Source organism: Emys orbicularis, chromosome 17 (genome assembly GCF_028017835.1).
Source record: "Emys orbicularis isolate rEmyOrb1 chromosome 17, rEmyOrb1.hap1, whole genome shotgun sequence".
Classification (NCBI taxonomy): domain Eukaryota; kingdom Metazoa; phylum Chordata; order Testudines; family Emydidae; genus Emys; species Emys orbicularis.
Window position 1 is genome coordinate 9,782,266 of NC_088699.1, and position 23,021 is coordinate 9,805,286.

General features: G+C 37.5%; 1 protein-coding gene across 1 annotated transcript in view; it reads right to left on the bottom strand.

The window, feature by feature from the left end:
* The window catches only part of NF1 (neurofibromin 1), a 164,701-nt gene that overhangs the window by 107,621 nt on the left and 34,059 nt on the right, over positions 1–23,021 (bottom strand). Inside the window, exons 12-24 of the mRNA XM_065418088.1 lie at positions 21,398–21,529; positions 17,490–17,624; positions 16,132–16,245; positions 13,230–13,309; positions 11,017–11,140; positions 6,718–6,870; positions 5,063–5,309; positions 4,491–4,564; positions 4,279–4,362; positions 3,123–3,563; positions 2,475–2,614; positions 1,759–1,881; positions 1,221–1,304 (exon numbers count right to left, since the gene is read on the bottom strand). Of these exons, the coding sequence (XP_065274160.1) occupies positions 1,221–1,304; positions 1,759–1,881; positions 2,475–2,614; positions 3,123–3,563; positions 4,279–4,362; positions 4,491–4,564; positions 5,063–5,309; positions 6,718–6,870; positions 11,017–11,140; positions 13,230–13,309; positions 16,132–16,245; positions 17,490–17,624; positions 21,398–21,529 (1,931 nt within the window). The remainder of the gene's footprint in view (positions 1–1,220; positions 1,305–1,758; positions 1,882–2,474; positions 2,615–3,122; positions 3,564–4,278; positions 4,363–4,490; positions 4,565–5,062; positions 5,310–6,717; positions 6,871–11,016; positions 11,141–13,229; positions 13,310–16,131; positions 16,246–17,489; positions 17,625–21,397; positions 21,530–23,021) is intronic.

Consider the following 23,021-nt stretch of genomic DNA (forward strand, 5'->3'; position numbering starts at 1 on the left):
ATCTAAGTCTAATTTATAAGATACTTATGGATCATATAAGCATGATCACACTTTCTGCAGTTCTCAGAATGACATTAGCTTTGGTCACAGTTCATGGCAAGTCCAAATGATTCTCATTCATAATGATACACGTGAACTGATTTTTTTTTTTAATCTTCAACCATTTTTTAAAAAAATTGTAGGTTTAATCTTAAAAATGACAGTTACATAGTTTAAACAAAATGTTAATTTCCTCTTACTTGCCAAAACTCAAGTTCAGAGCTCTGCATTTTCCTTTAGGTTGTAAGACATGAAGCCTATGTTCTGTTTCAAGGTGTACAGTATAAAGTAACAAGAGAAACAGAACCTGAACTTGGGTCTTGGTAAGCAAAAATCCTTGAACAATACAATGAAGTTTTCTTTTCAAGCCTTGAACATGTATTTCCTTTATAGTAAAATACCCAAAAGAAGTTTAAACATTTTATCATATTATGCATCACCTTTAGCAGATGAGGGCTTCTCTACAAAAATGTTTAAGGCTGGATCTGCAAAAGGATTTAGGTACTTAACTGCCACTTTAGTTGCCTCCCAGAATCTGGCTGTGTTAGGATTCACAAAGCACTGTTCAGCTGCTGCTGAACCTATAGGCACCTAAGCTTGTTTGGCACCTACATTTTTTGCAGTACAAAGTTCCTAGGTGCCTACGTTTCTGCTTCTGAGCATGCACATTGCAGCCCCATGCCGGGCATCCGGATGCCTAAGGTTCGCTGATTCGCATTAATAGTTCATTCACATGCTCTCATCTACTCCCACTTGAAAGAGAACTAGACGAAAGCCCATTAACTAATTGTTAATGTGTCAGCAGTGTCCACACCGTTAGTCCACGGAAGGCTTGTGAGGGGCAGGTTCACACCCCAGCTTTGCCATGAACTAAATGGTCCCGTACACAAGCTCTGAGACCCGATAGAAGTGCGATGCCTAGCTTGTATCTATTTCTGAATTAGCATGCTAAAGATAGTACTGCAGCCATGGTAGCACGGATAGCAGCAGCAGCAACGCCACCGTGCTAGCAGCTCCAAGCACAAGCTAGCCTGAGTCGCTGCTGCAGCTGCACTACTATTTGTAGCATGCTAGCTTAGACAGGATCTTGCCTGAGTATGTCTACGCGTGCTGGGAATCACCCCCTCTAGCATGCAGTGTAGCCATAGCCACCGCAAGAGTATTCTATCAACCTCTCTTACCTGGTCAGGCATTTTACATCTTCATCTGTTGCTTGGTTGGATGTGCCCATAACCCAGTCTGTCAGATATTCCACCATTTTGTTCCTATAAGAAATATTACAGCACAGAAAAATGAAAATATACTGTCAGAAGCTGATGTTGCTCAAGATGGTATTTTTAATTAACAACTTTATATTTTGAAGACACATTTAAACTGGAAACCTTACGATTAACTCGGTTTAGTAACTGGAGGGTATTGATTAAGGCTCTGATCCTGCACTGACTTCCATTAGAACCCTGCACCCATGTAGAGTCCCTACTGTCAGACTTCAAGAGGACTCTGCACAGGCATAGAGGTCCATGGTAGCAAACCCTGATGCAGGATTGAGGCCTAAATTAAATACAAAGAAACAAGAAAATGTTTTGCATGTTAGTAAGAAAGTGTCACCCCCATACCCACCTGCCCACTATACTCCACAAGAAAACACTACCCCAAATAGAACCACTATTATTATTATGAATCATTATTATTGGAATTACTGTTTAATTTAGTACTCACCTAAATTTCATCTCTTGGCAAAACGAAAGGTCATCTCGCCTCTCCATCATTACCTCCACTAGTTGACAGAGTTTAGTTTTTATTTGAATTGCATGTACCAAATTTCCAAGCACACGTACATATCTGTGAAGGTCAGAAAACGTAAAACACTAAATAAATTCATTTCAAAGCATCGGGGGGGGGGGGGGGGGCGCAGAAGAGGGGGAACACATTTGAGGAATTTCTTCTGGTCGTCTAGAATTACACTTGTATAACCAGTCATTGCAGACCTTGGGCCGGATTTTCCAACCTGTGCCCAGTGGCCTTTAAACCAGCTTGAGATAGCCAGTGAAGAATTTCCTCTGTGCAGGGGAAGCTGCCTGAGATGGCTTTGCACCATCCTACACTGGTCCCCACTTACCCCCACAGATGTAGTGGGAGAGAGACACGTCATGAATTTTTGGGGGATAGGGAGTGAGAGAAAGGGAGGAGATGGGGAATGGCGGAGCTGATAGCTCCACTAGGTTTGACTGTCTACTGGTGGACCTTACATCATGGCAAAAAAGCAGTGTTGCTTCCCTATAGCTTTAACTTCTGCCAGGGTCTGAGATTCAGAACATTAACCAGCTTCCTACATCCCTGCTATTGCACCCGAACAGAGCATGGAGGGCGGTGGAGACACTGCCTGATTATCTAAAGACTTACTCTGCAGAGGGGAAACAGTCAAGATTTCTTACCTGACTAGATTTAGCATCATGGTCTCTATACTAGCTTGCCCCAGATGTTCTGAGCTCCCTTCAGTATGATTATCAAGCAGGTTTTTCATTATAGCAATTGTCTGCTCTACAAACTGTGTGTTGGTCTCAGTTAACAAAACCTATAGGAAGAAGACATCTAGTCATAATTCTTAGAGGTGATGCCCAAAAATAACTGAATGAAATGTATATAGTATTAGTAAATATTTATATTACTGTAGCACTCGGCAGAAATCTAATGGAAGAGTATTATTCTGATTAACCTACTCAGAAGAATTCCAACACTTAACAGAGTTATGGTCTCAGAAAGTTTATCTAATAAAGACAGCATTTTCTCAGAATATAAATCCCATTAAGTAGGAAGATAGTTAAAATATAGAAACTTACAAGGAATTTAAGCATGCTAGACTAATATAGTCTGGAATCTCAAATGCAAATTAAGAACTGTATGGTCTAGTCACACAAATATCATCGTGATGCCTTCCATCATGTAATAAATACTTCTCTGGCTCTTTGTGTAAAAACACAAACATAAAGAGGTAGGTATCAATTTTAAATATCTATGTGAATGGTAAGATAGCTGATATTTTCAATATGATAAAAATATGAAAACATATCCAAACATTTTACCTGTCCTTGAGAGTCAAAAAATTTGCTGATGGTATTCTTCAGTTTGTTAAACAGCATTGGATAAAGTGCTGGACTCAATTCCAGACCCACCAGATCTTTAATATTAGTCCGTATCTGAAGTCCCACTTTCTCATGGTTACAGACCATTAGCGATAGTAATCTATCTATGAATTTGCTAACAGGAGTCTCTGCATTTCCTTCGGTGGATATCATCGATATCATGGAGCCCTTACGCTCATTGATTGGACCCATGGGTGGGCTGTAAGTTGCTAATCCTGCATTGCTACGATGCTGGAGACACACTCCTCCGAGAGCACACAAGAACCCTGTCATGTTGATCCATTCCTGCAGAGAATCTGTGTCAGACAAGTCTATGGAGCCTCCCCCACTAACATGAGACATTCGTCGCCTGACAATTGTCTTGTGAAGACTATCAGTAACCTGGAAAAGAGTTGTTCAAAATGAGATCGCTCTCGAATTACAAGCAATTATCAGATAAAGAAAACAGACATTTTAAGTATCATTCAATAAAGAAATCTAATTTATAAGTTTACAACAATGTCAATAAAAACAACAAACTATTCAAGTCTCAGGAGATTTTGCAAATCTTTATATCAAGAGCAAGTAGGCAGGAGTGTGTAAACTGAAATGTATCCATACAGCACATTCTCTGTCAACCACTTGAAAAAAAAAAAAAAAAAAAAAAAGACAGACTATACTGGCTTATGATTGCTACCAATGATACATTTACTATGAAAATAAGGGTTAAAAAGTAAGGGAGATGTAAAAATTTTTTGACTTCCCATAAGCTTGAGAAACACTGATTCTGATCATGATTACTCTGTTTCCAACTATACTCTGTACTCAGTGAAGTGGGGAGAAAAAGTGAACCCACTATATAATCTAGAGGTAATGCCCAACTCAGTGGATCACCACAGAGCACACAGGAACAACTCATTAGCTATGGAATGAATTCAGAAGTAACTCAAGTCACCCATATGAGGGATTGATTGAAAAGTGCTAATGTGCAGATAATTTATATCTAAACTTACATTAAAAAAAAAAAGTAACATGGTCAACTTAAATGACTATTTAGAAAATACAAGACTTCTGTCAGCACGTCTGATAACTGAATCGATAGAAAGCTTCAGAATACCTGGCCATCTTCCATTTTGGTCTTTGGGTAGTTGAGGATTAGTTTTGTAGCTTGTTCCCACTTTGCATGTGTATCTTCCCATGCCTAAAATACAATACATCAAGAATTGCAGGTAGTTACCTCAGATTACTTCCTACAACACTACCGATTGCTTTCCACACAACATATTTTCAGCTACCAATAAGAAACATTTTCATAAAGAGAAAACTTACTTCAGTGTTGCCTGCAGTTGGATGTTCAATGCGCCTTAATAATGCCATCACTCTTTTCTGAAGAGCTGCTCTCCCTAAGCAAGGAGTATACAATAACATTAATGTAACAGCCATTTTTATTTTAAAATAAATCTTTATTCGCGATGAAAGCTTGCATAAATAAAATGAATATTCTTATAAAACCCAGAAGACTTGTGTGTAAGACTTAATCACAAGCACATTTGTATTATAAACAAATTTTTTCAGGGAAACTCTCTCCTTCACTTAACTACCAGGTCTAGGTGTTCAAAAATTCAGTCAATGTCTCCCTACAATACTTGATATTATTACATAAGCATTGCAAGGAGGAAGCAATCTTCAAATATCTTGTATCAAAGACAGATTTTTAGTCTTTCTACACGTAACTTCATTCATGCAAATTTCCATGAAATCACATGATTGAGACAGACCAGAGATAAGTATTACAGCACTTCAATTATATCAGGACTAACTTTAACATTTTGAAATATACTTTAAAGAACATAAACAATACTCAGGCAGACAAAAAGTTTGACTAGTCTCACCCTTCTTACCTGTTGACATCATATTGCTGACAGACGCAAACTCCATGAAGGTGTTGTAGTTTGGCAAAAAATTATGTACCGAGACTTCATCTACTCCACACCTGATATCTGCTTCCTCACAGAGATGACGGAAACAGGACATCGCAACAAGAACTGCCTCAATGTCAGGGCTCCACAGAAACATGTACAGGGCAACCTCTAATTTTGTTTGGGCTTGGCGACATATTGGAGTTCCACTGCATCCTGCTGTACTTTCCTTGGGGGGGAAATACATTTGCATATCTGGTAATATTACTTAACAGGCAATTTTTTCAGAATAGGTCTTTATCCCATTCCTCCTCCTGCACATTATTTGTATTCCAGTAGCACCCAACAGCCCCATCTGAGATCAGGGCTCTGTTTTACTGTGTGTTTGTACAGCACCCAGGATGAGACGGTCCCTTAAACAAAGAGTGTGGCCCAGTGGATACAGGACTGGACTCAAGCGACCTGTCTTCTATTCCTGGCTCTGCCACTGGCCTACTTGGTGACCTTTGGCATGTCCTTTCACCCTCTATACCTCAGTTTCCCTGCTGTAAAATGGGAATGATACATAGTTCCTACATAAAGCACACTGAGATCTACTGAAGAAAAAAGTGTTATATAAGAGCTAGGTATTATAAATGGACAAGTGTGGGAGGAGGAAAGTATTATCAAATGCAGGTGTGTGTAACAACTTGTTTCTCCATTAATGTGTTTTTCACCAAAATAACGCAACCCCTCCCCATAAAACGATCAACATTTACTTAAACAGAAAATGTCATTAGTTTGATATCTGATGTCTGACTAGAACGTTTATATTTTCTTCATTCAGCAGTAGACTTTAGAAAGGTGCGGTCTAGTAGTCTCAGCACAGGACTGAGAGCAAAGTATTTAATCCCATCTCTAACCCTTTGTGTTCTTGGAGAAGTCACTATTTCTACCCTAGTTACCCCATAAATAAAAATGGGGATACTACTCATCTACCTCTCAGTAGTGTGAAAAAACAACTTATGTTTATAAACTGCTTCAAAGATTAAAATGTTTTAAGAGTTATGTACATTGTTACAGATTACCAAAATTTAAAAAAGGCAAGTTACAAATCTTGGCTCATGACAGATTCAGTTACAAACTTCTGCTCAATTTTTTCCATAACTAGTTCATGGTGTAGGTGAAGAACTGAAAAAATTAGCATATAAAGGGAGCCCCTTTATTCAAACAAGGATGAACATCTTCCTTGCCTTGTGCTTTTTTTTATTTAGCATGTGTTCAGATAGCATGGAGATTTAGAAATCTGAAGTCTGAGATTTAATAAATGCAGACAAATGTGTGAACAGATTATGGTTTTTGCTCTATGAAGATGACACCAAAATTTTAGTTTCAAAAACTCTTAAAAATATTGCATTTACTCTAGCCAGAACAGCACAGCAGCAGCCATGATACAGAACAGTTGTGCCTTGATCAAACATCAACACCTAGCGCATGAGAAGTTTACGTTTAAATTCCCCTATACTCTTCCCCGCACCCACATAATGTTTAAAATACTTGAAAATAATCTCAATATAGGAGTACAAACGTAACTGATTTTGAGGGTGGCAATGGAGTTTATTTATTTTAAAGTATTAAGAGTACAAAATGTTAATTACCATGGAAGAGTTGCCTTTCCCTTTCCTGAGGGTAGCTCCCGGAGCACAGCGCATCTCTTCATGGTCAAGAGAAAGTTGACTAGCTCCACCGCCAGAGACATCACATCCTACCCCATAAAGGAAGAGAAAATGACAGGAACTCCTATCTGATTGCTGTAAAGAGAGGTAAGAAAAATAGTCAATTACCCTACTTTTATAAGGGAAAAAGGATGGGTTACAGCAGCTACACTCACGAAAGGAAAACAGCACCTCTTCCATTTCTATAGCATCTTTCACCCTGAAGGCTCCCAAGGTGCTTACAAAAATTACTCATAGTAATTGTGTCACTCACCTCTGAAATGCAGCTACCTCTGGGATGGAATGTAGCACCTGTAATAACGCACACTGCCACACTACACAGCAGACAGGAAGTGAATACCAAACCCAAGTCAAATGCAGAGGAAACTCAAGCTGAAATTTGGCCTGGAGAACAGGTCAATGCCCATACGTTTTCTAATACTGCTACTTATCTTGTCTGCACAAGGTGGCAGAGAGTTTATTAAACTGCTTGTTAAAGCAATACAGAGGAAAGTATTAAGAGAACTATGTTGTACATATTCAAAACAGAGGAACAAACACTGATTTGTAAATGAAGATGAGAAACTGACAATGGAACTTTGTAAGGTCAAATATGTCACATTAAGGATAGCCTGGAAATGCTTTTTAGCACTATATAAGATACATCTTGACAGAAATCCAGCAAAGGCACTTCCCCAGCTCAGGAAGACGCTACCTATTTTCTCCACATACTTCCTTCCCTCTGGGCATCTTCATTATTTAGAATGCCTGTAGATCTTGCATAGAATGACAAAAACAGACAGGTTTGACCTGCAAGAACTATCCTTATGCCAAGCTTAAAGGCTGATGCTTTAGGTAGCAAAGATTTCACACAACAGCCCAGGGAAGAAAATACTTCCCTAAACCTCACTTGAGGAAAAACATTGGGGCAAAAATGGAAGCCTGCAGAGGGCCGTAAGAGCACAAGAATAGTTCATGCCCATCTGAAATGGGCATGTTTGTTCCAGAACACATCTCTGGAAGCTCCTTGAAGGCATTTCCTAAAAGAGGAGAAAATTAGAGTTCAATTCTTAAAAATAGGGACTATGGAATATGAAAATCATGAGTGGAATCAGCACATTTTACTCCGGGAGGACTTTTTTTTTTTTACACTGGAGGGAAGCAGAGAAAAAATTCTCTCAATCCCAAAAGAATGTTAACCCACATTTGCTGAATAATGAAGTGGAAACAGTTTATTGAAGTTGCAAGTCAAGAAAGTGAAGGAATTAAAGCTCCAATAAATGTTAATTCTGTTGTATATTTTATTGTGTATATTTCAGGTTTAACTGGATAAAACAGGAACAGAAAATACTGTTTGCGAAATGGAGCTCTAAAAAAAGTTGCTCTAAAAAACAACCGTTACTAGTTAAAATCGGTTAGGAAAAAGTAAGTCTGAATACTGGTGACAGTAGAATTTTCAGAAGATTTCTCAATCCATCATTAACTTCACACACTCCGCAGCTGGTCTCCCAGTAATCTACACACACGATCTATCCTTCCCCTTGCTGGTCATCCTCTACTGCAATGACCCGCCACCATTCCTTTCATGATAACTTTTGAAGTTATTTCCAGCTCTGCGCCTGATGTGACCAAAGTATACATCTTTGCACCTGTTGATTTCTAACAGCAGAGTCCATTTCTCTCCAACAATATTTCTAACATAAGCATTCATCTTCTTTTCGGACCAGAAAACAAGTAAGGGTCTTCACCAGCACCACAACTCAAAGGCTTCAATTTTCGTTTTGTCTGCAGCATTAGTTTTCCAGGTTTCACATCAGTAAGTCGCTATAGCAAAATATTGAGCTTTTTACCAGTCAACCTTCTTACATTTCAAGATGCCACAGTTTTCAACACTTTTGGAAGGAAAGCCATGGCCAAGCGTGATGCCTCTGTTCTGCCACGATAGCTCTTGTTGGAGAAAACAGAGGGTTGTTTCCTGTTGCCTTCCCTCCAGTTTATGGCTGCCATGGGTTAAATCATGGTTCATCTCTTCCGCCATTTGATGACATTTCTTGCATCAGGGGTCCCACTATCTCCCCATGCCCTCATCTCTCTGAAGACACTGACACTTTTTGAGGCTTCAGCCAGTTGCAGATAGTACTGCCATTTTGGTAGCAGGCAACAATACATCCTGACCTGGTTGATTTTAGCTATCACCATCTAAATGTTCAGGAGAAAACAATTTGAGACAACTTTGTTAAAAGACCCATTTCTCAGAACCGTATCTAGTACAAGTTTTACCTTAACTTCTCTACCAAGAAATGAAACAATAAATATTAAGATGATTCTTAACTTGAAGAATAGCTGATTCTGACTTAAAAGCCTTGGAAAATCTCTGATAGTATACTGCATACAGTTCCAGTAAAGATCTGAATTAATTTGTACTCTGAATACCTGAGCTCTAGGGATAAGGACTTGAGGACCAATTGTCTTGAGAACTGACTTGATGTTTTGTTATGAGGAGAGGGTTTGGTTTTTTTAAAGTACATATCAGAAAACGAAAAGAAAAAAAAAAGAAAAGCAAAAAACAACTTACTACCTTGAATCAGCTGCCTCGAAGATGCCAGAGCATTGTTTGGGTTAGTGTAATTTTTGTGGCAAAAGTCCACTGACTTTCCTTTCTTCATCTTATGCCCAAACTTATTTCTATAGGGAAATGGGCACAATGGAGAAGCATTATGGACCAAATTCACTGGTGCACCTAGTCAGGGGGACAAGGGAAATGATTTCGGGAAAATGTTTTAAAAAAAAAAAAAAAAGCCCACAAGAACTCTTGACATTTTCTTTATGTTTGTGAATTGATTTCTGTCTTTGAGACTGTAAGCTCTGCGGGACAAATACTGTCTCTTCAGGTGTGTTTGGAAAGCTCTTAGCACATTGTGGGCATACAATAATAAATATCAAGCTCCAGATAAAAGTGGTTCTACAAATTTCAGGGATGGGCATAGTATTTAAACTACACATATCTGTGCCAAAGACAAATGTGCATCAGGCTACCTGGACTCGTGAACAGCGGGACTGAAAACACAAGTCACTGTATTTGCAAAGACTGGGCACTGAAATAGATCAACCCTTAAAATTCACTGTAAAGGTTACAGACTTGGCGACTCGCAGAAAAGTCCTTTTTCTATCAAGGTATTCAAGTCCCCCTCACATCCAACTCATGGAGATCAAACTCCCCAGGTGAGGCATGGAGGAAAAGTAACAATAGAAGTTGAAAGTTCAAAACAGCTTTTAGTAAGAACCTCAGGCAAAGGGGTGAAAGTACCTTGTTCTCGTGGAAAATGGTGAATGGAGGATGAATCGAGAGTCTGGAGTACAATGACATATTAGGTAGAGATAATCACAACCAAAAAAGTTGCCCAAAGATCAAAATCACAAGAAGAGCTGGCCCAAATCAAGTCCCTCTGCATCTACAAGCACAACTTAAGGGGACTCTTGAGTTTCTCAATGTATAAAACAAGATGGATATGCACAAACAGTTGCAAGCTGAGCCTCCAGAAAAGTAAAGAAACTGGACTTCAGAGAAAACAGGAATCCCACACAGTAAAAATGCAGTGAGCAAATAGTGCTTTTGGAATCCCAAGTACAAGATACACTAAAATGGAAGTTGTGGGCGAAGTTTAATTCCCCCCCCCCCCCCCCCCCACACACACATTTTATAAATACTGAATAGGAGATACCCAAGGAACAGACCTATTTGGTAGTCAGCATAAAGTAAGAACGAGAAAAAAGTTCATGTAGTAACAAAGCTAATGATAGGGATTCAAGTGTCAAACAAGTCATACAGTCAGAAAATCCTCTCACTCTAAATTGGACATCTTCTCTTATTTAAGAAACACTGTATATGTGAAGAAGTCCAAAAATAAAGACAGAATGTCCTTCAATCATTGGCATTTTCAGTTATCTGGAACTGAAGTTTAAGAACCTGATTAGGCCTTCTTTACTGCTGAATATGTAACAGGTTTGGTTTTCCAGATTTAGCTACGTATTTAAAAAGACCTAACCAAATGCAGACCATTCGAAACCATGATATATATCACATTCTGCTCTGTAAAGAAAGATAAAGTGCATTAACATAACTATAGGGGGAGCTAGTAAAATTTCTTTCAATCACAAAGAAATTACCCAATATACATAGGTAATAAGTAAAAAAGAAAAACCTAATCGATTTAATAAACTAATAGATTAACATTTACTTACTTTATTTTTTAGAAGAAATTTGTTCCTACAGATCAGAATCTCACGCAACCACTTGAGGATTTCTGTGCTGCTGAGCATCTGATGACCAGTTAGTTTCTTGCAGATATAGAAAAGCATTTGTGAACTGCAGCAAAATGAAATTCAGTATTAGTTATATTATTTAATAACCCAAATACAATTTCTTGATAGAGACTTAGAACTGGAAGGGACCTTGAGAGGTCATCTAGTCCAGCCCCCTGCACTCATGGCAGTAATAAGTATTATCTAGACCATCCCTGACAGGTGTTTGTTCAACCTGCTCTTAAAAATCCCCAATGATGGGGATTCCACAACCTGCCTAGGCAATTTATTCCAGTGCTTAACCACCCTGACAGTTAGGAAGTTTTTCCTAATGTCCAAACTAAACTGCCCTTGCTGCAATTTAAGCCCATTGCTTCCTGTCCTATCCTCAGAGGTTAAGAACAACAATTTTTCTCCCTCCTCCTTGTAACAACCTTTTATGTACTTGAAAACTAATGTCCCCTCTCAGTCTTCTCTTCTCCAGACTAAATAAACCCAATTTTTTCAATCTTCCCTCATAGGTCAGGTTTTCTAGACCTTTAATCATTTTTGTTGCTTTTCTATGGACTTTCTCCAATTTGTCCACATCTTTCCTGAAATGTGGTGCCCAGAACTGGACACAATATTCCAGTTGAGGCCAATCAGCGCGGAGTAGAGCGGAAGAATTACTTCTCGTGTCTTGCTTACAATACTCCTGCTAACCTATCCCAGAATGATGGTTGGTATTTTTGCACTGTTGACTCATATTTAGCTTGTGATCCACTAGGACCCCCAGATCCCTTTCCGCAGTACTCCTTCCTAGGCAGTCATTCCCCATTTTGTATGTGTGCATTTATCCATAGATCATTACATGGCATCAGGGAATTAGTAGGAATATCCTATAGGACATAATAGCCCATTTAAAATATATAGAGTATATTTTAAACAACAAAGCTGTGCCCTTCCACCTCCCAACTGGCCATTTTTTATTCCCTAGAGGAAGTTAAGTGATTTTGGTACTTCTCAGATGGCCAGTCTTCAGGGCTGTTGATTCAGAAGACCTCCATTTATCACAACTGATCCAGCACAGACAGGGGCAGTACAAGTTTACCTACATTGCCCTGAGGGATCTCAACTCTGCTAGGAAGGAACACGCATCTAGGAGTGTTAGTTCAAATCCATTCAGTACTCTGTTAAAACTGCCAAAGAGTCCCAATTAGTGTCAGTTTTTATGGGTTTTTTGCCCCCAGCCTGAAGAGACAAACTCATTATAGCGATATAATATAGTTTCAATTACTGCTGGCCTAAGCAGGACTCAAACCAAAAATTTAAAGGTGAAAGGCTATCCCATTACCAATCCCTGAAGCCATATAATGCACCAATAAAGACTAATTTCTTGATGCGGAGAGCAATGTTTTCTAGAAACAGATATTAACTTCCTTTCTCCTACAAAAAAAATTGTGTACTGATACACATCCTATGACAAAACATGAAATATTTTACTTTATTTTCAGGATTCACAATTTCAGGTTCATGCAGGGTCACATTTAATGTCCATTTTTGACTTCTTGGGAGTGCTGTAATACCTTTTCCCTAATATTCTCATCTATCGAGTCAATTGTTGCAATGGCTATATTAAAAGTTATTAAATAAAATGCAAGATTATCTTTAGTCAATAAGAATTCTTTATTAAAAAACCCTTTAGGACAAGTCAGGTGACCCACGCATCAGTGAAATGAACTTCCACATAAGGTGAGCTTTAGTTTCAGAAATAATATTAAGTAATTCCGTAAGAGTGGGATTGTTGGATTTATCCTGCCTTACCCATAAATGCAATTTTTAAAAAAGAAAACAGTAAGCCTTTCAATCAGATAAGATAAAAATTATAAACATATTTTTAATTAACAGCCACAGTAACAACTGAATACTGGATTAAAAACCTTTGACAAAGCTAGCAAGATATTTGTGACATGCAATTTCTGTAAAAGTTAACTAGTACAATGGAAAAAGGTTTCTGTGGAACTAAAGATAGCGTATATATGAATAATTTTGGTTTTAAAGACGTATTGAAACTACATGGCTTTTTTCAGACAAGTATAAACCACAGCTACGTCAAAAGAAAAGACATCTCAGACAGGGCTATTTATCTGATTTACAAAAGCTAATTTACCTACCTAATTTCCCAAAATGTTTCTATGGGTGCATCTGGATTCCATAAATCAATGCTCTCTAACTGATGAAGAACTAGCAAGGCCTGAATTCAAAACAGAGTAGCTTTTCACTTAAGAGAAAATAATTTGCAAAGTACTTCAGCATATGCAGCAAAGTAGATTAAATATATATGAATCCAAGTATTAATTATATTTATGTTTAAAATAGTAAATCTACTGGAAAACAAAAATATGCAATTTTATGGAAAAGCAAAAGTTCATTATTAAGCAAGCTGCCATAATCATCTCTTAGCTTTTTAAAAATATTTACAACCCAAACTTGATAAATTATCTTGTATTACTTGCATGTAAATCTCCAAAATGAACCAAGGACATGTCAAGTCTTTTAAAAAGGGAATTTTTGACCTTAGTGTTTACTTCAATGACCCATCTGCAAAAATGTAATGAAACAGCAATCCTGCTAGTACAAAACTAGAATAGCAACAATAGAACATCTGTAGTTTAAGAATTCTCTGTTTTAAGAGAAGAGAGGCAATTTCTTTACGTTTTCAACTTGCAAAAAGTTAATTAAAATAACAATTGGTTCTGACCAGAACTGGGAGAGTATTAGCAAGTGTATTTCAAAAATATTTTCATTTTTAAAACTATGTTTGCCCCTCTTTCGGGTTTGTTTTCCTCAATTATTCTCTTGGACAAGTTTATTGGTTTAAGGAAACAGCAAGGTTTAAACAACTATTGGAAAATGTTAGAAAAGTAATTATGAATTTTAAATATGCATATTCACACCAGAAACTTGAAAGAACAGAAATGTACTAGGTTACCTATGTGCCCAATCAAAAGTGACAGCTCATATAGCAAATACTCACAAATGAGCTGAACACTAATAATTTCTTCTGGAAAATATTTGGCAAAAAAATGTGAGAAAAATCACAAAGTCACAGACAATTAGCAAGCAGAAAAAGTAAAATTGCTGGTTACAAGTTATTCACCCAAATACAGTTATGGCAAGCTCTCAAGAGCAAGGGAAATTTAAATTCAAAGCTGCCACTTCCATCAGTAATTATATTTGGGTATTGTGGCAAATGAGATGCTTCATGTAAGATCACCTACTGTTTGAAGACCCCTGCTAAAACGACCAAAGAAATTTAATACTTTGGTGTTTAAAAAAAAAAAAAAAAAAAAAAAAAAATCAACGATAGAATAAGAAGCTCTACCTCAAATTCCTAACTTTATCAATCTAACAAATTCCATGAAAGCAGAGATTGTAAGAGCTGTGGTGGCAAAATAATACCATTGAAAGTGACATTTCCATCAGCTAGGGCAGATCCCCACACACTTGTGTAGCAACTTTTAATGATTTTCAGAATAGTTCGTAACAGGAACCACTTTGAAATAACTAAACTAGAAGAAAAAAAGATGGTAAGTGGGTTAAAGATTGAGGACATAAAACAGACCAGATTCTCAGCTAGTGTAAATTGCTGGTATTCCATTCAAAACAGAGCTACCTCGGCTTACTCCAGATCAAAGTCTGGCCCAGCATGCCTAAACTAAGTAACATAACTAATGGCAAATCAAATCCTTCATCTAATACAATGCTGTACATTAATAGGATGGGTTTGGCGGAGTTTTGGGTCATATTTAAAAGTGTCCAAAACACTTTCAGGCCAGTCAGGGTAGGCTTATTTAAAAAGATACCACTGTATTCTGGGCCAAAACAACATATCCAGAATACTGATACTATAACATTTGGAGCGATTATCGTTGATGGAAATGCTGCAACGCAAGCCGCAGAATTTAGCTACAAAGATTCAGTGAAGCAGTAAAAGCAACACACTGAAGAATGTTTTAGAGATCCTTTCCTTCAATATTTGAAAGTTTTCCCCCTTGAAGTGTAGAAGATAGAAGTCTTAGACACAGTGCCTCAAATCACAGTAATCCAGGACAATTTAATAACTTGTAATTTAATTGGGACATAGAATCTTTCCTTCTCACCTACCAAAAGAAATTGACATCTCCTATTTTCAATATATTTTAAATCGGTTATACATTTCTACCACCATGAAAACATATGAACGTACCAAACTGAACGGCAACTTGCTCAGCAGCCTCACATTAGCAATATGGCATGGAAGGCTTGGAAATCAGAAGCAATCTTGGTGTTTTGCCTGCTGGACTACTGAAGCTCATTTACCTCAAGTGTGGTGCACTTTAATTACGGAGCAAGCAGGAAGAGGATTTTAACAGCCTTAGAAGTACTTCCCTGCTTATATGCCCCCTCCACACTTGCTGATTCAGAAAGCAACAATCATTGGCCATGGTCCCAGACGTAAAATGAATGTTTATCTCAGCCAGTCAGAAAGAACTGGGGCAAACAGGCAGGCTGTTAGTGGAAGGTTTTTAACAATGCTCTCTACAATGTAGTGGAAGATCCATAAAACCCCTTCTGAAATAGATTTGGTTAAGGCCAGCTTCAGTGAGGAACAAATCTCTCAGTGACATGGGAGGACCACACAAGACAATAATTCCCTATTACACCTTTGAAATCTTTCCTTAAATAGGCCTCTGCTGTATCGCAAACTTGCAGTTGAACATACTTTTAGAAAAATGCATCAATACAGAGCAAACGCTAAGGGCTCGTCTACACACCAAGTTCCTGAGGACATTGCTACAGTGCAGTCAAAGTCCCGGAGTGCTGTACCAATGTTCACACGGCCGTGCTCCAAGCTGGTGCGCTGCAAATTCACACCTTTGCTTGCAGTGTGGTAACTTGCCATGTAGACAAGCTCTAACACTCAACTTTGGAAACAAACTGATCAATACTTAAAAGCTTTTACACAAAAAGCCTGATATGCTTGGCACAATTCGCACGCTAATCACCCTGCGTGTGGAAGAACACTTCCCTTACCTCCATGGCTTCTTGGGCTATTTCTGGCATGTTGGACTGTGGAACAAGTTGTACAAGTCCAGTAATTAATTCAGCAGTGCTACTCTGTGTCTCAGGCCCTTGCTTCCTTGGATTCTAAACAGTAAAGGGAAAAAATGGTTTAAAAAGCAACATTGTTCTGAAATGGGCCCTGTTTTATCTGCTCTTAAAATGTGGACCCCTTCAACACCCTTGCCAACAGAACTAAATTAACCGCAGGCAGACTTCAGGTGACTACTTTCACAGATCCTCCTACAAGTAAAGAGGGCTTGGGGCTGTTGGATTTTTTTTTTTTTTTTTTTTAAATAAACTTTTTTTGGGGGGGGGGGTAATCCTTGAATGTCATACTTTTTGGGGGCAATCTAGAAAAAAAATTCAAACTGAAGAGTAAACAAAACCGACAAAAGAAAATTTCACAACTCCCACTATAAGATTCAGATTATAATAAAATGATTATTATTTGGCAATATTGTACATCCAGTTTTATTTTCAAGATGTACATTTAACATAATTGCAAACAATTTTTGATGCTTGAGTTAGAGTTGATTTCCATATTATGATTTGCAGAATCCCAGAAAAATTATTTGAAAGGAACCTTACGGAATATCCATTATGACATCAATTTACAAAATAAACATATCTTAGTAAATTGACTGTCCTCTCTTTTTCATGTCTCCCTTATTGTTCTTTGGTGCCTTTCCCTCAGTCTTTCAACATCTCTTCTATCATGTTTTTACAAGTTGGGTTTTAATTAATTTCTCTCTAGTATTCTTTTTTTTGTTTTTTCTGCTCAAGATTTTTACCCTAATTCTTTTTCCGGTTCATATTTTCTTCCCCAATCCATTTCCCCTCTATTCAGGTTTACGGGCTTTATACCCCTTGTCACTTTAATCTGGCGCTCTCTAGAACCAAAGAACTTCATGCCCTGCAGTTTCGCTATCCTGTTTTCTCATTCTCGTCACAATGATCAGCAACTAGGATGACTGTTTGGGATTGTCCCAATGCACTGTCCAGGTTCACCACATCACTGATAAGCAAAAGAAATGCAGTGGGCCTGGTGTTTATATAATGGACATCAGGAAAGCTGCCTTCACAAATTGTCTTTATTGGATGAAAGGGGAAGAGAGAAAAGTAGTATCATCCTAGAGCTAAACATTCTGGGTTTGAATTTTTATTTTTTACCAATTTTATTATTTTGTTTTTGGTATTTATACTTTAGTGACTTAATTTCCTAGGGTTATTTATATTATGACTTAATATTTAATAAAAAAGCTAAAATGCTTTTTCTATATTTTTTTTAACACCAAGATTTCACTAATTCAAAAGTAACATTTACTTACATACAGCAAGAGCTTTGGATCAGCATGTAATAGTTTTACCATGGATAACAGCAAAAACTTATAACTTCTGGTTTCCAAGTCTGTAGGTTTTTCTTTAAATTTAAGGCTTGTCATTTTCTCTTTAAATGTAAGACTCTAAGGAAAAAATATTACAGCATTTGTCAATGAAGTACTACATATAGTGGGTTGATAATGTAACATTTTAAAAAGCTTATTACTTTTATAATCAACAATGCATGAAAGGGAACAGGTATCATATGGCTAACAATTGTATATGCAATTCAGTAAAGTATAAATATAACTTTTTTGTACTTTAACCTTTTATTTATTAAAAATATAGTTTGTTTAAAAATATGTTATTTTTATTAAAATTATACGAAAGGAAAAAAGAATTTCATCTGTCAATGAGTTGCCCACAAAAGGTTTTCTGAAAGTGGGGAAAAACCTATGAACAAAATTATTCCAATACTAAGAAAATCAGATATAGCTACTACTAAGAAATTGTAGAGTGTTATTTATTTTATCCCTCAAGCAACAACAAAAATCAATACACTTATGCTGGCACAGGAATCGGTGGATTTACTTTAACTTCAACATCTTGGGGTTTTTAAATACGTTAAGATTTTTAAAACCGAATTAGTTTAAATCACAGTAATGTTAATGTGCTGTTTTTCTATATTAATGTAAATGACAATACTTTAAGGCAAGAACTCACTCTTCTCACATTTTAAGCAGCAGCTGTGTTACTCTATTTTTATGCAATGGATCTCTGCAAAATGTGTCTTGCAGTTTTCACAAGGTGCTGAATCATTAGTAAAATACAGAGGCCTGGTCTACACTACACAGTTAGGTCAACATATGGCAGCTTACGTTGACCTAATTATGTCAGTGTACACACTAGCCTTTTCCCAACAATGCAAGTGCCCTACTACACTGACATAACTCTACCTCCATGAGAGGCTTATGTCGGTGTAGTTAGGGCGACGCAGTGTCTGTGTAGACACTGCATTCCTTACATCAGCTGTTGAGTGTCTTGTCAATTTCACGGCTCTGCTGGAGCTATTAAATTGACAAGGAAGCCTGGCTCCAGGCTCCCCAACGGGGCCTGCTGCCAAGTCTCTGCTCCAAGCCAGGCTGCTACCCGGGGTCCCAGATCTCTGCTGCCCCCCTGGGTTTTGGCTCTACACTCCCTGCTCGGAGCCCGGCTGCCGCCTGGGCTGTCAGTTCCCTGCCAGGAGCATGGCAGCTGACTAGACTCCGGGCACAGATCTCCCCACCGGAGGTGAGAAGCCCGGGGAACAGCTGGGCTCCCAGCCGGGAACTGCGTGAAGCTGAGATCCCTGGCTCTCAGTCCCCCACACTGCCCCTCTTCAGTTGATGGAAGTGCTCTGGTGAGGACACGCACCAACAGAAGGAGAGTAGTGTGGACATCATAGGTTGACTTAAGATTGTAGTATAGACATGCCCATATAGTACTCTAACACAGGCTAAAGTCAGAGAAAGTTAGCTTCATTTGAAGAGGAATGGTGAAATAGTACTCATACAATATTCAACTTCCTCATCTGCATGGAAGGAGATTTTAATGCCTCTATTCATGCAAGCTCACCAGGGGAACTGTTATGCAATTCAGATATGAAAAAAATCTAAACTAGGTGAGAGTCTATCACCTTTATAAGTGTGACCATCTGTCCCGAGATATGGCCTATGCACCTTCACACAAATGGACACACAGAGAATTATAGTTATCTTTTATTAACTATGTAAAGTAACACTACTGGACAGAGGAAGCTCTCAGGAGCTATTTGACATCTGCCAAGGAGTTTCTTCAGTAAAACTAAGAAAAATGTTAATCCTTGTTCAGTGTCCTTGATCAAAGGGGGAATTACCCTCCACATCTGACAAATATCTGGATGTTGCTAAATATGAGAGCTTAAAAATTAGTCTAATTTACAAAATTTATGCCCTCATCTTGCAAAACTTACAAATATGCGTAACTTTAAGTATGTGAATGGCTCCCATTGCATATTGGCTGTGCTTTTTCAATCTCGTTATAAACAATATTTTGACTAAACTATAAACTGTTTGGGACACAGACCTTTTTGTTCTGTGCTTGTATAGGGCCTAGCACAATGAAATGCCACGGTTCCTAGGTGCTACCACAATGCTATTTTTTGTCCAATATAATCTGTAATTAGCATCTAATTTTGCTTACTTTTTAAGTCTGTGAAAATAGCAATATTGAAATGATGGTGTTTCAAGTTTAACAATTTATTTTATTGAGTTTTATATGCATGAGGGACTCAACAATAGCACTGAACACAGTATTCTTTTAAAAAATTAATGAATTTATTACTGGGAAGATACCTTTCAAGCAGTAACACTGAAGTTGCAAGCTTTTTATTTTAACTTTTTGATCTACAGATTCATACCCCGGAAAAAAAAGTAGTCTCAAAAGGTTACAAGCCTATTCTTGAATTCTTTTCAAGTATAGTTTGTGTAATTACAAATTTGAGACTTTATAATCCCAAACTATTTTGCTAAAAAAAAAATTCACTTAAAGATGCACAATAAAATCTCATACTTAAAGCATTTGACAAAAAGTGACAACTGTACTGCCAGAGAAAACTGTATATGATCAGTTTGTCACAATTAAGGGCACTCTGAAAAGAAAAGCATGGCAGAAAGGAAGCTGTTTGGTTTATCTGATCTGTGAAATGATTTATTTACTTCATACAACCTATAAGTGAAGACATGCTACATATTCCATCTGAAATGAAGTGATGTGACTACAATGGTAACTATACACAGAAAAGTCAAAGAAATTGAAGGCTTTTCTGCGGTAGTTACAATGGGTCATACTTACAGCAACAGAGGCCCACTGCCATGCAAAACAGTGACTGGTTGGCATCTGATCATGTGAGCGACAGCAGCCAATAAGAACAGAAAATAAGAAGCAGAAGACAAAGCACCACCAATCAATCAATCTCAGAGTTGCCAAGTACAATACCCTTGCTATATTCTCAACAGATGAATATACACAGATATAAAAACTGAGTTAAACAATTCTACAACATTCAACTAAATCTGCCCAAATCCTTTTCTTTTAAACAAAAATACTGAATTATTAGGACTATTTCAGCTGCATGTATAGCTTTAGGCCTTCTGCTACAGTAAATATCTGGGACACTGAAAACTACATCTTTGCAATTCAGAAAAGAAACAAGTTAACTTTGCACAATATAGAAAGTCCTAAACTGAAAGTTCAAAATGAGCAGAACTACTTCAAGAGACATTTGGATATCATACTACAGACTAATCTGTAATTTACTGAAGATTTTTATATAAAGATGATCAAAGCAGTTTTCATTTCATAATGCTTGCAAATCTTTACAATTTCTGTGCTGTCACTAAGACCAAACAGCCAACATGCTTAAGACAGAGTAAGTAAAACAAGTGAAAAGCATTTCAAATCAAAAACTCCTGCTCATCATCAATGTAGAAATGCAGCAGTTACTGAAATTTATTCTGCTCTATGCAGCAGAGGGTAGAATTATTCTGATTATGAAAAAAAAGGCCGAGTATTGCCTTCACTAAATAGGCCTGGATATAGCAAGACACCTTAAAAGAACAGTCAGACTGTATTACAGAAAGTAGATTATTTCTATCTTGTCGGTCTGAGAGCAGCATAAAAGCTAAGAAACAAGATCACTAATTAACTCAGTAGGAATACTTTGTGAATACACAGAATACCGCAAGGTTTACAGAGCATGTAAGGCTCTCTGTTGCTTTAGGGATTGCTACATTTTTACTCCATCTTCCAGACTAACATTGATGAATAAAACAGCAGGAATGGAATGGAGACAAAATGCAAAGGACAGAAATTGTTAAATCACGGACCCAAGTCTTACCGGTGTCATACGAATTGCTGGATGCGCCCCACAACTCTGCACAGCTTTTTGAAGTGTTTCACTGAACATGCTGCGGAGTTCCACGGAGTGACAGTACACAGCATCAATCTTGGGCCACCAGTCTACTTCAGACTAGGAAGAAAATACACAAACTTGAATGAAGTTGTGTCAACTCCCCCGTCTAACGCTATGATTCATAATACTTGCATAGGTTTTATTTCACACCATACTCCAGTTTAGTTGTTTATTTTAGTTTCCACCTTTTATGATCTGCCACCCAATATGAAAACAGTAACTATTAAAAAAGGTGACCGTGAATGAGTTCAGTCTAGAGGAAATGATGCATGACTGACTAAAGTAAATGCTCAGTTCCCTAGAAACTGTAACATACTGCAAGTAAAAAATATCTTTTGAGATCATAAATGGTTAATACTGTCTATAAAGCTTCATTACAGAGCGTATTAAATGTACTGCTGAAAACAAAGCATTTATTTTGTGTTTGTACAAGAATTGCAGCAATAAAAATGTACACCATATTAACAAATAAAGTAAAACTATTCTTAGTTACTTCATAATATTTCCTCCATATACACCAATTTATTGATGTTCAGAGAACACATGAAAGGGAGTTAATAGACATCAACCAAAAACAGGATACAATTTACACTGAAACCTATAGCTGCTGGGATGTCAAAGAAAAAGGTCTTTATTTCACTTACTGTTCTGTCTTGGAACTGTAAAAAGCTTCCTATAGTGAGATCACCCTAAATACTATGGAAACCACTGCAGAAATCTAAAGTAGCAGATCATACAAATCACAATCTATTTAAACAAAACAAAAGACAAAACAGACTACTTGCTGTCATAATTGGTTTTTCAGTCAATATGTACTTTAAGATCAATGTCATTTAGACTGACGTTGGAGAAGTTAGTAACAGATTACAAAAGCAAGCCAAATTAAAGAAGTTGCTACTTAAAGTCCAGTTTAAGACATGATTATTCGAAATGGGCTATGCATTACTATTCGAAGGGAGAATAGTTTTCGTAACAAAGATTTCATTAGCTCGGAATGAGGGTTTTTTTTCCACTCCAAGTTTTCTGTTTTCTTTTGCCAGAAGGGGTTAAATTAAGACCCTTTTCCCTACTGATTTTCTGCTTCATCAAAAACGACTTCCATACTCGCAATATTAGCAAACACGCAGTCACTTTTATCGAAGACAAGAGGGCATGGAGAGTTCTGCTTTAGCATGAAAGACCAAAAGGCTCAAATTCAGCCTGAGAGCCGTGCAAAGTCCATAGATGAACAAACTGCATATTCTATTAGACAACAAAAATTAAGCAGCAATTGTTATCGAAAAGAACCATTTCAAGGTCAAAAGTTAATTTTATAAATGTTTTAAAATGAAAATCGAATGTCGTGTTTCCGTGAAAGGCACTAGTTACAGAAGCTGTGTGTTAAAAGCTCTTCCCATAGTTAGTGCAAAACTACAAGAGCAGCCCTAGACAGAGCCCACAGGGTTTGGTGCAGGCTACTGCATTAGCAGAAACCTGTGGTGCTCCAAGTTACACAGTGCAATGTGGTTTAAATATTTTTAAAGCTATCTGGATTATGGGCTTATTCTCT